General features: G+C 46.3%; 1 protein-coding gene across 1 annotated transcript in view; it reads right to left on the bottom strand.

Moving 5' to 3' along the window:
• The window catches only part of LOC139279612 (mucin-2-like), an 83,857-nt gene that overhangs the window by 32,432 nt on the left and 36,747 nt on the right, over positions 1-14,678 (bottom strand). Inside the window, exons 14-18 of the mRNA XM_070898727.1 lie at positions 14,484-14,578; positions 8,940-9,066; positions 6,435-6,690; positions 6,285-6,337; positions 6,077-6,177 (exon numbers count right to left, since the gene is read on the bottom strand). Of these exons, the coding sequence (XP_070754828.1) occupies positions 6,077-6,177; positions 6,285-6,337; positions 6,435-6,690; positions 8,940-9,066; positions 14,484-14,578 (632 nt within the window). The remainder of the gene's footprint in view (positions 1-6,076; positions 6,178-6,284; positions 6,338-6,434; positions 6,691-8,939; positions 9,067-14,483; positions 14,579-14,678) is intronic.

Raw genomic sequence — 14,678 nt, 5'->3', positions numbered from 1 at the left:
AGCGCCGACCGAGCTGGAGCTGCAGCCTCAATCCACCCACAGGCAAGTCCCAGCCCCGGACCTCACACAGAGACCCTGCAGCCTTAATCCCTACAGGCAAGTCCCAGGCCCGGACCTCACACAGAGATCCTGCAGCCCCAGCCCCCACAGGCAAGTCCCAGGCCCGGATCTCACACAGAGACCCTGCAGCCCCAGCCCCCACAGGCAAGTCCCAGCCCCGGACCTCACACAGAGACCCAGCAGCCCCAGCCCCCACAGGCAAGCAGCCCTGCACAGAGGGGCCAAGTGGCGGCGGGGGGTTGAGCCGGCGGGGCGCTGCGGGCGGGGTGCTGAGGGATCCAGGGACCGGCGGTTCGGAAGGGCCCCACAGAGGAAGAGGCTGTTGGGCAGGCCCCGCCGAGGAGCTGGTAGCGTCGGGCGGCCATGGCAGCCGCAGGGGAGGCCGCTACGGAGGCCGCGGGGGACGCGGCAAGTGCGGCCGCAGGAGAGGCGGCAAGTCAGAGGGGAGCGGAGGCTGTGACGACGGAGGGCATTCGGAGCGGCGGAGAAGAAGATGGCGGCGGCATCGTGTCGGAGCTGCAGAGCATCAAAGATGGCGGCGCCCAAGGAGAAGCCTCGTGGAATCCTCCTGCATCAAAGATGGCGCCTTAAAGAGGAAATGCACCTGGGAGTCTTAAAAGGGCCTTACAAAGAGGTGGTCCTCACAAAGGACTTCTGTTTGGCAGAGCGAGTCTAAAATTAGCAATATTAATGTGAGCTAGTGAATTTATAATAATAATTACTTTTTTATGCTGAATGGCCACTGTATTTGTGTAAAATAATGGATGAAGTACAATTAATGATAACGGCTAACAAGGAAATCAAGGATCTACTACCAGTCAATAACCAGATAATATGTATCATACTAACGCACTGTCTATGCCCACCTGCCTTCTGTTGGACAAGTGTGATGTTATGTAATGATGTGTCTATCGTTGTCCTGCGTCCAGGTGGGGGGGGTGCGGGGGGGGAAGGTGATGTTATATAATGATGTGTGTATCGTCCCAGTACCTTAAATGTAATGTAAGTACTATGCCACACCACAGAGGGCGCTGTGGTGGGAAACCCTGGTAGTACCTATAACAAGGACTATATAAGGCTGACCACCACACCTGGGAGGCACTCTGGAGCTGAACAATAAAGGACGAAGGTCACAGCAGACCGTGTGGAGTCAGTGATTTGTGTGCTACATACACCACACCTTTCATGATTGCGAAAACCTCAGTTGGATGACCTTGTAGTTTCTTTTTGAAAAAAGACAAGCCAACTTTCTTAACATTAAATTCCTGACACCTGGGATCATCTTTATTGCTGACCTCTTTACTCTCTCAAACCCAATAATGTCCTTTCTGTGATCAGATGACCAAAATGGTGCACTGTACTATAGATGGGGTGTAACCAAATCCTTACATAACAAATTCTGTAGATTTTCACTCTTTTGGGGCCAATCTTTATTTGGCCAAATTGGTATTAACGAGGAGCTAATGGCCTCAAAATGAGGTTAGAGGATCTAATGTCCTATTCACCCCGACGCTCCGGACATCGCCACTTTTAAAGGGCCCTACCACTGGGAGGCAGAAGAGCCTGCCTATATCAGGCATTAGTCACTTTTACTGCAAATCAGGGTTTTATGATACCCAGCTTGCCTTTTTGGGAGACAACTGGGCAAAGTTTGTGCTGTGCCCCAAAACGGTAAGTTTAAAATTACTGCTCCTCACTCAATTCCTCACAAAAATAATCTGGGCCACTGCTGCCCTGGGCTTCCCCTGCCGAACAGGAACCACCCCAGCCCCCAGGACTTACCTTGCTGCTGGCCAGGCCTTCTCCAGATCTCTCAATATTACACCACTCGTATCCGGTGAGCCACACTAGGGCACCCATTTGGGTTGGACAGCTCACTGGTTCTGCACGGGTAGGAGACTGACCCACTCCACCAGCGAGCCACCCAAAAATTAAAGTCTACGCCGACATTCCTTCTAATAAAACTATGGGGGTTATTTGGGGGAAAAGGTGAAAACAGGTGCTAAGTGGGTGCTGTAGTAAGACTCGCCTGTATGAAACCCTGGTTTTAGCCTGTAATTTTGGGGCCAATTGGTGATTACCGTGATTTAACCATGCCTGGAGGCACTAAACCAGAGGCCGGCACGTTTAGTACTCAAGCGCTGATTAGGAGCAATTTTCCTGGAGCCGTATATTACACTGAAGATATGGAGAGCGCTGGCTGACAGACAACGGCACGTATCAGGATGGCTCAGGGACGGAGGGAGAGGGCTCACAGGTTCTCAGAGCTGGCACTAGAGGTCCTGGTGGAGGAGATACAGCAGAGGAGGGATGTCCTGTACCCGCAGGAGGGAAGGAGGCCACAGGGCAAATAATGTGGCGGATGCGGGAGGAGATTGCTGAGGTGGTCACAGCCTAGGACTGTTTCAGTGACCCACAAATGTAACTATTTGACACAAGGGGCCACAGTAAGATCCCATCTCACATAAACAACTGCTCAATAAATGCAGCACAAGCAGCATCACAACCTCAACACACTGCACCCACCCTCTAACTATACACTGACATTCACACAACCCACACCATTGCATCCTTCACTGGCACTACTCGCACCTCACACACATCTCACAGCTCTTCACCCATGTGGGGCGTCATGCACACACACCAGCACACCTAGCAAGATACACTCATTCACAATCACCACATTTTCTCTTCCAGGACAAGATAGCAGGCGGCAGCAGGACTTGACCAGGAGAGGGGAAGCAGGACCCAGTGAGATCACTTGACTTGAGGCAGTGCTGGTCATAATCGGGTGGGAAGTGGTAGACGGCGTGGCCACAAGCAGTACAGGGGACATATCGCCTAGATATATGGGGTCACTGCAGCTTCCTTACAAATCCACAGCTATTCCTGATCTCTAATTTCCCTAAACCTATCCTCACACACAAGCTCCATATGGTCTCATCACACACATCATCTTATAGTGGCCGCACGCTTTGCACCCTAACCCTTCCAGTTTTATCATTGCAGGCGTCCAGGAGCAAGATCCACCTGCCCCCCCCCCCCCCCACCCCCCCAAGAGGAACTGGAAAAGGAGGACAAGCCACCTTGTTGCCTGAAGGAAGAGGAGGAGGAGGAGAATGAGGAAGAAGGCACTGTGTCAATTGATACCACTGTCATAGGCATGAACACAGAGACCGGTACCGCGCGTAACTTAGAGGTCAGGGGAGAACAAGGGTCCTCACAGTGGCACACACCAAGCACTTGTGGACAGCAGCTATGCCGGATGGTAGAGACATCACAGGTGCCACCTTTGCAGGGAACAAGATCACATACTAGCCCTGCTGTAGAGGCATCTGATGAGAACCTAGCAGGGCCAAGATTCAGAAGAAGGCTGATGGGTTTGACAAACTAAATGCTTGGTGTAATGGACAGCCTGTATGTAAGTTTACGGGTCGTGGCTAGGAGGATGGACGAGTCCACTTCTAGCTTGGCTCAGGGCTGAACACAGAGCCTGGACCCCAGCCTCTCCAGCTTGGAGAGACCGGCCAATTCCATCCAGCAATCTGTGGAGCCCAACTTCAAGCAGCGCCTGATGACTGAGGTCGCAGCTTCCACTGCAGTCATAGCAGCTTCCGTGGAATGACAGACAGCATCCAATGCAGTCATTGCACCTTACATGGAATGGTAAAGTGCTGCCATGGAAACTTAGGTGGCTGCCATGTTGGCTAGAGATTCCTCGGTTGAAAGAGGTTTGTAGAGTATCTCAGCTGCCCAGAGCTCTGTCCTCCAGCAGATCACTGGCTGAACAGATGCCTCAAGGTAGTGGTAAGGAATCATGGAGCAGGAACCTACTGGTCTCGCTCCGGATGATTTCCTGCTCCTCCCTCGTCACTCCACCATTGCCCTTGAAGTTGCTTGTCAGGCAGGTGGCCCAGACAGTTCAAGCACATGATGAGACAGGGCTGTCTGAGGCAGGTCCATCACAGCCCACAGTCTCTCGAGGATGTCACAGGAGGACATCTGAACCCTCTGCAGATTCTCAGCTGCTGTCCATCTCGCCTGCTGTTGCCACTCAGGTTACACTTTGCAGATGCACCACAGTAGGCATTTATAGGAGTGTCACTAAGGATAAGCACTGGGGGGAATAGATTAATATTTGTAAGTGCTGTTAGCTGTGTCTTGTTTTCATTGCTTGTTTTTGCTCCAGGCAAAGAGTAATTATGGTAATTAGATAGTGCTGGAATTGGTGGTCTTTTTATTGTGTTCTTCATGGGGAAATGGTTGAAAGGATTGAGTGCAGACGGGGACCTTATTGAAGAATCCTCAATTGTGGAAGGTAAGGCATATGGCAACAGTGCTTCAAAGTCTGATGGTGGAGGATGTCACTCAAACCTGGTCTTTTAGATGGCGGCGAGAGTCTCTCCCGGGTGTGGGCCATCTGGTGGCACCATCTGGTGCTTCCCTGGTCTCCCTCATCTTCCTCCTCCTCCACCTCCCCCTCGTTTTCCTCCTCCTCCTCCTCAAGTCCTCCACCTCCCCTCATCTTCCTCCTCAAACTCCTCCACCTCCCCCTCATCTTCCTCCTCCTTCTCCTCAAGTCCTCCACCTCCCCCTCGTCTTCCTCCTCCTTCTCCTCAAGTCCTCCACCTCCCCCTTGTCTTCTTCCTCCTTCTCCTCAAATCCTCCATCTCCCCCTCATCTTCCTCCTCCTCCTCAAGTCCTCTATTTCCTCCTCGTCTTACTCCTCATCCTCCTCAAGTCCTCCATCTCCTCCTCAAGCTCCTCCACTTCTTCCTCATCTTACTCCTCTTAAACTACCGGTGCTACAATGGGGAAAATAATCCCTTAAGTATTTCATTTGCATTTTTAAAAATCCAGCTTAGCAATGGACCAAGAAATTCTAATGCCATGAAGTAACAGGAGATGGTCTCATTTCTACAGTGCACAATCACATTAATTTACTTATCTTATCCATATGGTCAGTCTGGTAGAGGAATCGGGCAGGGATATGGCACCTCCACCTTGGTGGGAAGGATGAGGAAAATCTCTTTGACGTGAACCATCCTTAAACTCTGTGACTGGATGGTAATTAGTTACTTGAGGATGTACTCAAACTTAGGGGGTGGAATTGGGTGCCTTTGCACCTCCCGTTACTGCTTCCGGGGGGAGGGGGGGCGCTAACGGGGCGCAAATGGCTTTACAATCGGGCGCGGCGATAACCTTGACTCCCGCCATATTCAGCAGGAGTTTTGTGGCAGTGCGACACCGTTGAGCCCCCCATCTCCTTCGCCCGGAGATCGTGCCATCGCCCCGGCAGCACCCTGGACCCGAAATTGCCTTCTGTCGCCTGCAGCAACTCCAGGGTAAAAACACCGACAGCTGGAGGAGGCATGCATCGGGTGGCCGGCTACTTTGGGGGCGATGGTTAAAGGTGGCCGAGTTAAGTTAAAAAAAATGTACCTTCTCTTGCAGCTTTTTTCACAAGTTCCAACCTGCGATCGATCAACCCAGCACTCTGCTCGAGTGCCGGGCTGATGGCGTGGGATTGCGGTTGCCGTTGGCTGGTTTTACTTTGCAGAGCCTGCTGTGATGGCCCTTCCCTTTAATCACGGCAGCACTGCACGGCCCAGTGTGCAGCGCTGCTGAACTCACTACCCCTTACACTGCCTGCTGCCCATTATACTACAAGGAGGAAGTGGAACGCTTGATGTAGTACGACACTTCCTTCTTGCAGCGCAAATGTTTAAAGTTTAAAGTGATTAACGCCTGGCACTAATTCTTCTAAATTTTAAGAGTTCGTGCCCCAAGCGGGCGACACCCAATTTCATTCCCTTAGACTTTTAACTAGGAACAGAAGAACATAAGAACAGAATATTTCAAAGTGGCATCGCAAACATTGTTAATGCTAACTCATAAGACTGATTTTAAACAGCCCTGTATTGTGGACCCAACTAGAATAGTGAAAATATGGATATAGATGTACAATCGTACAATTATAATACTTTACTATGAAAATGAATCTCAAGGTACCCACACAGTGCTGACTCTGCTTTCCACAACTCCTGTGACACTCTGCTCCTGTTATTCCTGGCTCGGTAGTATTGCAGCTGAAATAGATCTTAGGTGGGAAACACTCTGTACAACACAAAATGTTTATAAGGTCATGTCAGATATTTGATTATTGTTTAGATTAACAAGACATTTGTTAACAAATGTATGTTAAACTGGACAGTAAGACTTACTCTCCATTCTATATAGTGATATACTGCACTGCACTTTTCCATCTTGACACACACTGTAACAGATATTTAGAGAAGGATAAGATCAAATTGTATAAGTACCATAATATTTCTATTATTGGGCAAAATCACTACAGTGGCACTTTAATTTACCAATGTGTATCTCCTTGATGAATCATCTCTCCAGGATTTAAGAGGGTGCCCTGATAGAGGCATGGGCATTTGGATGAGGGCACACATCTGCCTTTGTCATCCATGTACATTCCCTCAGCGCAGCCACATCCATCCACCGGCACATGTTGTATTCCGCATGAGATATCTTTCTCACTCAGAGAATGACAAGTGCGCCTGCAGCTCTTCATATCATAACTGTATGTTAGTGTCTCGGGGCAGGTCTTTATGTAAGAGTCTGTAACAAGTTAGTTAAAGCAGATAAGAAAAGTCAAGGATGAGGAAAGGCTAGTATGGCAAAACAACTTGCTGTAATATCTACTAATTAACGCTGACAGTTAATGATAGACCTTCGCTCAACAAGCCGGTGTGTGAAAAGATCCTGATGCCTCAGTACTTTTATAATCAGAAACAACTGGTTTTAATTCAGATTATTATTATTCCAGCTCAAAATGTACATCAGCTCTATGCTAAATAGAGACTAGTAGACTAGTACTGTGCTCACTGGCCTACATTGGTTCCCAGTCCAGCAATGCTTCAATTTTAAAATTCTCATCCTTGCTTTCAAATCCCTCAATGGCCTCGCCCCTCCCATCTCTGTAACCTCCTCCAGCCATACAACACTCTAAGATCTCTGTACTCCTCCAATTCCTGCCTCCTGAAGAGGTAACAAAGAAAGTAGACAATGATAATGCAATAGATGCAATTTATATAGATTTTCGAAAGGCCTTCGATAAGGTACCCCATAATAGATTGATGAACAAGGTCAGAGAATGCAGAGTCAGGGGACAATACCAGAATGGATCGCTAGCCGGCTTCAAGACAGAAAGCAGAGAGTAGGAGTAAAGGGAAGCTATTCACAGTGGCAGAAGATGGGTAGTGGTGTTCCAGAAGGATCAGTGCTGGGAAAACTGTTGTTAACCAATTTATATTAATGATTTAGACTTTGGAATCAAAAACACAATTTCTAAATTTGCAGATGACACCAAATTGGGGAGATAGTCAATACTGAAGAGACTGCAACAAATTACAGGAGGACATTAATAAACTTGAGGAACGGGTATATAATTGGCAAATGAAATTCAACACAGGTAAATGTGTAAACATTATATTTTGGTAAGAAAAATAGAGAGGCACATGTTGGAAAATACGCATCTAGGTGGGGTAGAAGAGCAAAGGGATCTCGGAGTACAAATACACAAATCTCTGAAAGTAGCCTCACAGGTTAACAAGCCCATCAAAAAAGCAAAGCAAGCACTAGGGTTTATCTCTAGAGGGATTGAATTCAAAAGTAGAGAAGTTATGCTAAACTTGTATCGAACCTTAGCTAGACCAATTTGGAGTATCGCGTACAATTCTGGTCGCCATATTATAAAAAGGATCGACAGGCACTGGAGAGGGTGCAGAGAAGATTTATAAGGATGATACCAGAAATGCGAAGGTATACATATCAGGAAAGGATGAACAGGCTGGGTCTCTTTTCTCTTGAAAAGTGAAGGCTGAGGAGTGACTTAATAGAGGCCTTTAAAATTATGAAAGGTTTCGATAGAATGGATACAGAGAGAGTATTTCCACTTATGGGGAAGAGAAAAACTAGAGGCCATCAATATAAGATAGTCACCAAGAAATCCAGTAGGGAATTCAGAAGGAACGTCTTCGCCCAGTGAGTGATGAGAATGTGGAACTCGTCACCACAGGGAGTGGTTGAAACGTATAGTAAAGAAGCACTTAAGGAGTGGTTAGACAAACATATGAGGGAGAAGGGAATAGAGGGTTATGCTGAGATATTTAGATGAAGAAAGCTGGGAGGAGGCTCGAGTGGAGCATAAACACTGGAATGGACTGGTTAGGCCGAATGCCCTGTTTCTGTGTCGTATATCCCCTGTAATCTTGATTTTAATCACTGCACCATTGGCGGCCATGCTTTCAGCTGCCAAAGCCCTCAGCCCTCCCTAACCCTCTCCACCTATCTACTTCATTCTCCCCTTTAAGGTGCTGCTTACTACCTATCACCTGTCCTAATATCTCTTCATGTGTACCGGTGTCAGACTTTACTTGATAACGCTCCGGTGCAGTGCATTGGGATGTTTTACCATGTTAAAGGTGCTATATAAATTCAAGTTGTTGTTGTAGTGGAAATACGACTAGATCAATGAAGTAATGAATGCATTCTCATGTCAATGGTGATGCTCTCATATGCGAAGATCTTCTGTCAAACTCCTTTTAAATAGTTCCTGAACTATTTAAAAACACCTATATACAAATAGATTACAAACAGTGATGCTTCCCTTTCTGGGCACATGGCCATTGTTGTGCGGAGATGTTCAAACTCAGAGTTAGCTGTTACTCGTTGCCACTTGCCAACCCAGTACAGTTTTGCACCAGATTCAAAATTGTAAGACGAATGTGCTTGTTATGGTTGCCTCTGGCTTCATGGTTGCCTCTGGCTTCACTAAGCTATTGTGAAAATAACAAAAGCTTACTTACTGCACGCTTTTGCACGCCAGTTGGTCAACAGGACACCTTTGCTTGCGCAAGCTCGAACATATGAATAGAGAGCAGCGCACATGCAGTCCTCGTTATTATCACAGTTGCAGCTATCATATGTACATTTCTATATAAAAGGGGAAAAAAAGCAAATGACTACTTTATATAAGAACATAAGAATTAGGAACAGGAGTAGGCCATCTAGTCCCTCGAGCCTGCTCCGCCATTCAACAAGATCACAGCTGATCTGGCCGTGGACTCAGCTCCACTTACCCGCCCGCTCCCTGTAACCCTTAATTACCTTATTGGTTAAAAATCTATCTATCTGTGACTTAAATACATTCAATGAGCTAGCCTCAACTGCTTCCTTGGGCAGAGAATTCCACAGATTCACAACCCTCTGGGAGAAGAAATTCCTTCTCAACTCGGTTTTAAATTGGCTCCCCCGTATTTTGAGGTTGTGCCCCCTAGTTCTAGTCTCCCCGACCAGTGGAAACAACCTCTCTGCCTCTATCTTGTCTATCCCTTTCATTATTTTAAATGTTTCTATAAGATCACCCCTCATCCTTCTGAACTCCAACGAGTAAAGACCCGGTCTACTCAATCTATCATCTTAAGATAACCCCCTCATCTCCGGAATCAGCCTTGTGAATCGTCTCTGTACCCCCTCCAAAGCTGGTATATCCTTCCTTAAGGAAGGTGACCAAAACTGCACGCAGTACTCCAGGTGCGGCCTCACCAATACCCTATACAGTTGCAGAAGGTCCTCTCTGCTTTTGTACTCCATCCCTCTCGCAATGAAGGCCAACATTCCATTTGCCTTCCTGATTACCTGCTGCATCTGCAAACTAACTTTTTGGGATTCATGCACAAGGACCCCCAGGTCCCTCTGCACCACAGCATGTTGTAAATTCTCCCCATTCAAATAATATTCCCTTTTACTGTTTTTTTTCCCAAGGTGGATGACCTCACACTTTCCGACATTGTATTCCATCTGCCAAATCTTAACCCATTCGCTTAACCTATCTAAATCTCTTTGCAGCCTTTCTGTGTCCTCTACACAACCCGCTTTCCCACTAATCTTTGTGTCATCTGCAAATTTTGTTACACTACACTCTGTCCCCTCTTCCAGGTCATCTATGTATATTGTAAACAGTTGTGGCCCCAGCACCGATCCCTGTGGCACACCACTAACCACCGATTTCCAACCCGAAAAGGACCCATTTATGCCGACTCTCTGCTTTCTCTTCGCCAGCCAATTCTCTATCCATGCTAATACATTTCCTCTGACTCCGCGTATCCTTATCTTCTGCAGTAACCTTTTGTGTGGCACCTTATCGAATGCCTTTTGGAAATCTAAATACACCACATTCATCGGTACACCTCTATCCACCATGCTCGTTATATCCTCAAAGAATTCCAGTAAATTTGTTAAACATGATTTCCCCTTCATGAATCCATGCTGCGTCTGCTTGATTGCACTATTCCTATCTAGATGTCCCGCTATTTCTTCCTTAATGATAGCTTCAAGCATTTTCCCCACTACAGATGTTAAACTAACCGGCCTATAGTTACCTGCCTTTTGTCTGCCCCCTTTTTTAAACAGAGGCGTTACATTAGCTGCTTTCCAATCAGGTGGTACCTCCCCAGAGTCCAGAGACTTTTGGTAGATTATAACGAATGCATCTGCTATAACTTCCGCCATCTCTTTTAATACCCTGGGATGCATTTCTTCAGGACCAGGGGACTTGTCTACCTTGAGTCCCATTAGCCTGTCCAGCACTACCCCACTAGTGATAGTGATTGTCTCAAGGTCCTCCCTTCCTACATTCCTGTGACCAGCAATTTTTGGCATGGTTTTTGTGTCTTCCACTGTGAAGACCAAAGCAAAATAATTGTTCAAGGTCTCAGCCATTTCCACATTTCCCATTATTAAATCCCCCTTCTCATCTTCTAAGGGAGCAACATTTACTTTAGTCACTCTTTTCCGTTTTATATATCTGTAAAAGCTTTTACTATCCGTTTTTATGTTTTGCGCAAGTTTACCTTCGTAATCTATCTTTCCTTTCTTTATTGCTTTCTTAGTCATTCTTTGCTATCGTTTAAAATTTTCCCAATCTTCTATTTTCCCACTAAACTTGGCCACCTTATACGCATTGGTTTTTAATTTGATACTCTCCTTTATTTCCTTGGTTATCCACGGCTGGTTATCCCTTCTCTTACCGCCCAATTTTTCACTGGAATATATTTTTGTTGAGCACTATGAAAGAGCTCCTTAAAAGTCCTCCACTGTTCCTCAATTGTGCCACCGTTTAGTCTGTGTTTCCAGTCTACTTTAGCCAACTCTGCCCTCATCCCACTGTAGTCTTTCAAAGACTAGATTAGTTGGAGTGAGGAGTGGAGATAAACATAGAAACATAGAAACATAAAAAATAGGTGCAGGAGTAGGCCATTCGGCCCTTCTAGCCTGCACCGCCATTCAATGAGTTCATGGCTGAACATTCAACTTCAGTACCCCATTCCTGCTTTCTCGCCATACCCCTTGATCCCCCTAGCAGTAAGGACCTCATCTAACTCCTTTTTGAATATATTTAGTGAATTGGCCTCAACAACTTTCTGTGGTAGAGAATTCCACAGGTTCACCACTCTCTGGGTGAAGAAGTTCCTCCGCATCTCGGTCCTAAATGGCTTACCCCTTATCCTTAGACTGTGACCCCTGGTTCTGGACTTCCCCAACATTGGGAACATTCTTCCTGCATCTAACCTGTCTAACCCCGTCAGAATTTTATATGTTTCTATGAGGTCCCCTCTCATTCTTCTGAACTCCAGTGAATACAAGCCCAGTTGATCCAGTCTTTCTTGATAGGTCAGTCCCGCCATCCCGGGAATCAGTCTGGTGAACCTTCGCTGCACTCCCTCAATAGCAAGAATGTCCTTCCTCAGGTTAGGAGACCAAAACTGTACACAATACTCCAGGTGTGGCCTCACCAATGCCCTGTACAACTGTAGCAACACCTCCCTGCCCCTGTACTCAAATCCCCTTGCTATGAAGGCCAACATGCCATTTGCTTTCTTAACCGCCTGCTGCACCTGCATGCCAACCTTCAATGACTGATGTACCATGACACCCAGGTCTCTTTGCACCTCCCCTTTTCCTAATCTGTCACCATTCAGATAATAGTCTGTCTCTCTGTTTTTACCACCAAAGTGGATAACCTCACATTTATCCACATTATACTTCATCTGCCATGCATTTGCCCACTCACCTAACCTATCCAAGTCGCTCTGCAGCCTCACAGCATCCTCCTCGCAGCTCACACTGCCACCCAACTTAGTGTCATCCGCAAATTTGGAGATACTACATTTAATCCTCTCATCTAAATCATTAATGTACAGTGTAAACAGCTGGGGCCCCAGCACAGAACCTTGCGGTACCCCACTAGTCACTGCCTGCCATTCTGAAAAGTACCCATTTACTCCTACTCTTTGCTTCCTGTCTGACAACCAGTTCTCAATCCATGTCAGTACACTACCCCCAATCCCATGTGCTCTAACTTTGCACATCAATCTCTTGTGTGGGACCTTGTCGAACGCCTTCTGAAAGTCCAAATATACCACATCAACTGGTTCTCCCTTATCCACTCTACTGGAAACATCCTCAAAAAATTCCAGAAGATTTGTCAAGCATGATTTCCCTTTCACAAATCCATGCTGACTTGGACCTATCATGTCACCTCTTTCCAAATGCACTGCTATGACATCCTTAATAATTGATTCCATCATTTTACCCACTACCGATGTCAGGCTGACCGGTCTATAATTCCCTGTTTTCTCTCTCCCTCCTTTTTTAAAAAGTGGGGTTACATTGGCTACCCTCCACTCCATAGGAACTGATCCAGAGTCAATGGAATGTTGGAAAATGACTGTCAACGCATCCACTATTTCCAAGGCCACCTCCTTAAGTACTCTGGGATGCAGTCCATCAGGCCCTGGGGATTTATCGGCCTTCAATCCCATCAATTTCCCCAACACAATTTCCCGGCTAATAAGGATTTCCCTCAGTTCCTCCTCCTTACTAGACCCCCCGACCCCTTTTATAACCGGAAGGTTGTTCGTGTCCTCCTTCGTGAATACCGAACCAAAGTACTTGTTCAATTGGTCCGCCATTTCTTTGTTCCCCGTTATGACTTCCCCTGATTCTGACTGCAGGGGACCTACATTTGTCTTTACTAACCTTTTTCTCTTTACATATCTATAGAAACTTTTGCAATCCGTCTTAATGTTCCCTGCAAGCTTCTTCTCATACTCCATTTTCCCTGCCCTAATCAAACCCTTTGTCCTCCTCTGCTGAGTTCTAAATTTCTCCCAGTCCCCAGGTTCGCTGCTATTTCTGGCCAATTTGTATGCCACTTCCTTGGCTTTAATACTATCCCTGATTTCCCTTGATAGCCACGGTTGAGCCACTTTCCCTTTTTTATTTCTATGCCAGACAGGAATGTACAATTGTTGTAATTCATCCATACGGTCTCTAAATGTCTGCCATTGCCCATCCACTGTCAACCCCTTAAGTATCATTCGCCAATCCACCTCAGCCAATTCACGCCTCATACCTTCAAAGTTAGCCTTCTTTAAGTTCTGGACCATGGTCTCTGAATTAACTGTTTCATTCTCCATCCTAATGCAGAATTCCACCATATTATGGTCACTCTTCCCCAAGGGGCCTCGCACAACGAGATTGCTAATTAATCCTTTCTCATTACATAACACCCAGTCTAAGATGGCCTCCCCCCTAGTTGGTTCCTCGACATATTGGTCTAAAAAACCATCCCTTATGCACTCCAGAAAATCCTCCTCCACCGTATTGCTTCCAGTTTGGTTAGCCCAATCTATGTGCATATTAAAGTCACCCATTATAACTGCTGCACCTTTATTGCACGCACCCCTAATTTCCTGTTTGATGCCCTCCCCAACATCACTACTACTGTTTGGAGGTCTGTACACAACTCCCACTAACGTTTTTTGCCCTTTGGTGTTCTGCAGCTCTACCCATATAGATTCCACATCATCCAAGCTAATGTCCTTCCTAACTATTGCCTTAATCTCCTCCTTAACCAGCAATGCTACCCCACCTCCTTTTCCTTTTATTCTATCCTTCTCCAGGTATAAAGCCACCTGGAGACACTGCTTCATCTTCACTTCTGCGTGAATACCCGACTTCAGGGGGGTTCCAAATCAACATGTTACAACAGTGTTTTTGAAAATGATTATTCATTCATTTTTTTTCTTGTCACATTGATGTGAACATGGGGCACAACCTGGAGCACACAGTAAATCCTACCGTCCAGCAGTGGTTAACTTAATCCACCTACTGATGCATAGGCCAGGGATGCCCATTGAAGAACTGGGTGGTGGTGTTACATAGCAACTGAAAAATTAGAGCATCTAACTACTTTTAAGTATGGAAGACAATTTTTATGTATCCTGAGAAGAAATGCAATGATTGAAAAAAACACTGGAAGCAGAAATAAAACATTATCAACCAACCTTGAAGTACTCAGTTGGATCAATCGTGGAATGACAGGAAGAAAAATCTCCTTCTGGCTCTTTTAAAAGGGAGCACCAGTATTCAGCATAGTTTTCTGGAATAGAATTTTGGACATATGTTAGAATGTTTCCTGAGTCCCATACAGAAGAGTACCCTGCTGTAAATATTGGTACATGTCACTGCACCACTCACAT

This window comes from Pristiophorus japonicus, chromosome 14 (genome assembly GCF_044704955.1).
Source record: "Pristiophorus japonicus isolate sPriJap1 chromosome 14, sPriJap1.hap1, whole genome shotgun sequence".
Taxonomy (NCBI): Eukaryota; Metazoa; Chordata; class Chondrichthyes; family Pristiophoridae; genus Pristiophorus; species Pristiophorus japonicus.
This window is presented reverse-complemented; position numbering and strand designations above follow the sequence as displayed.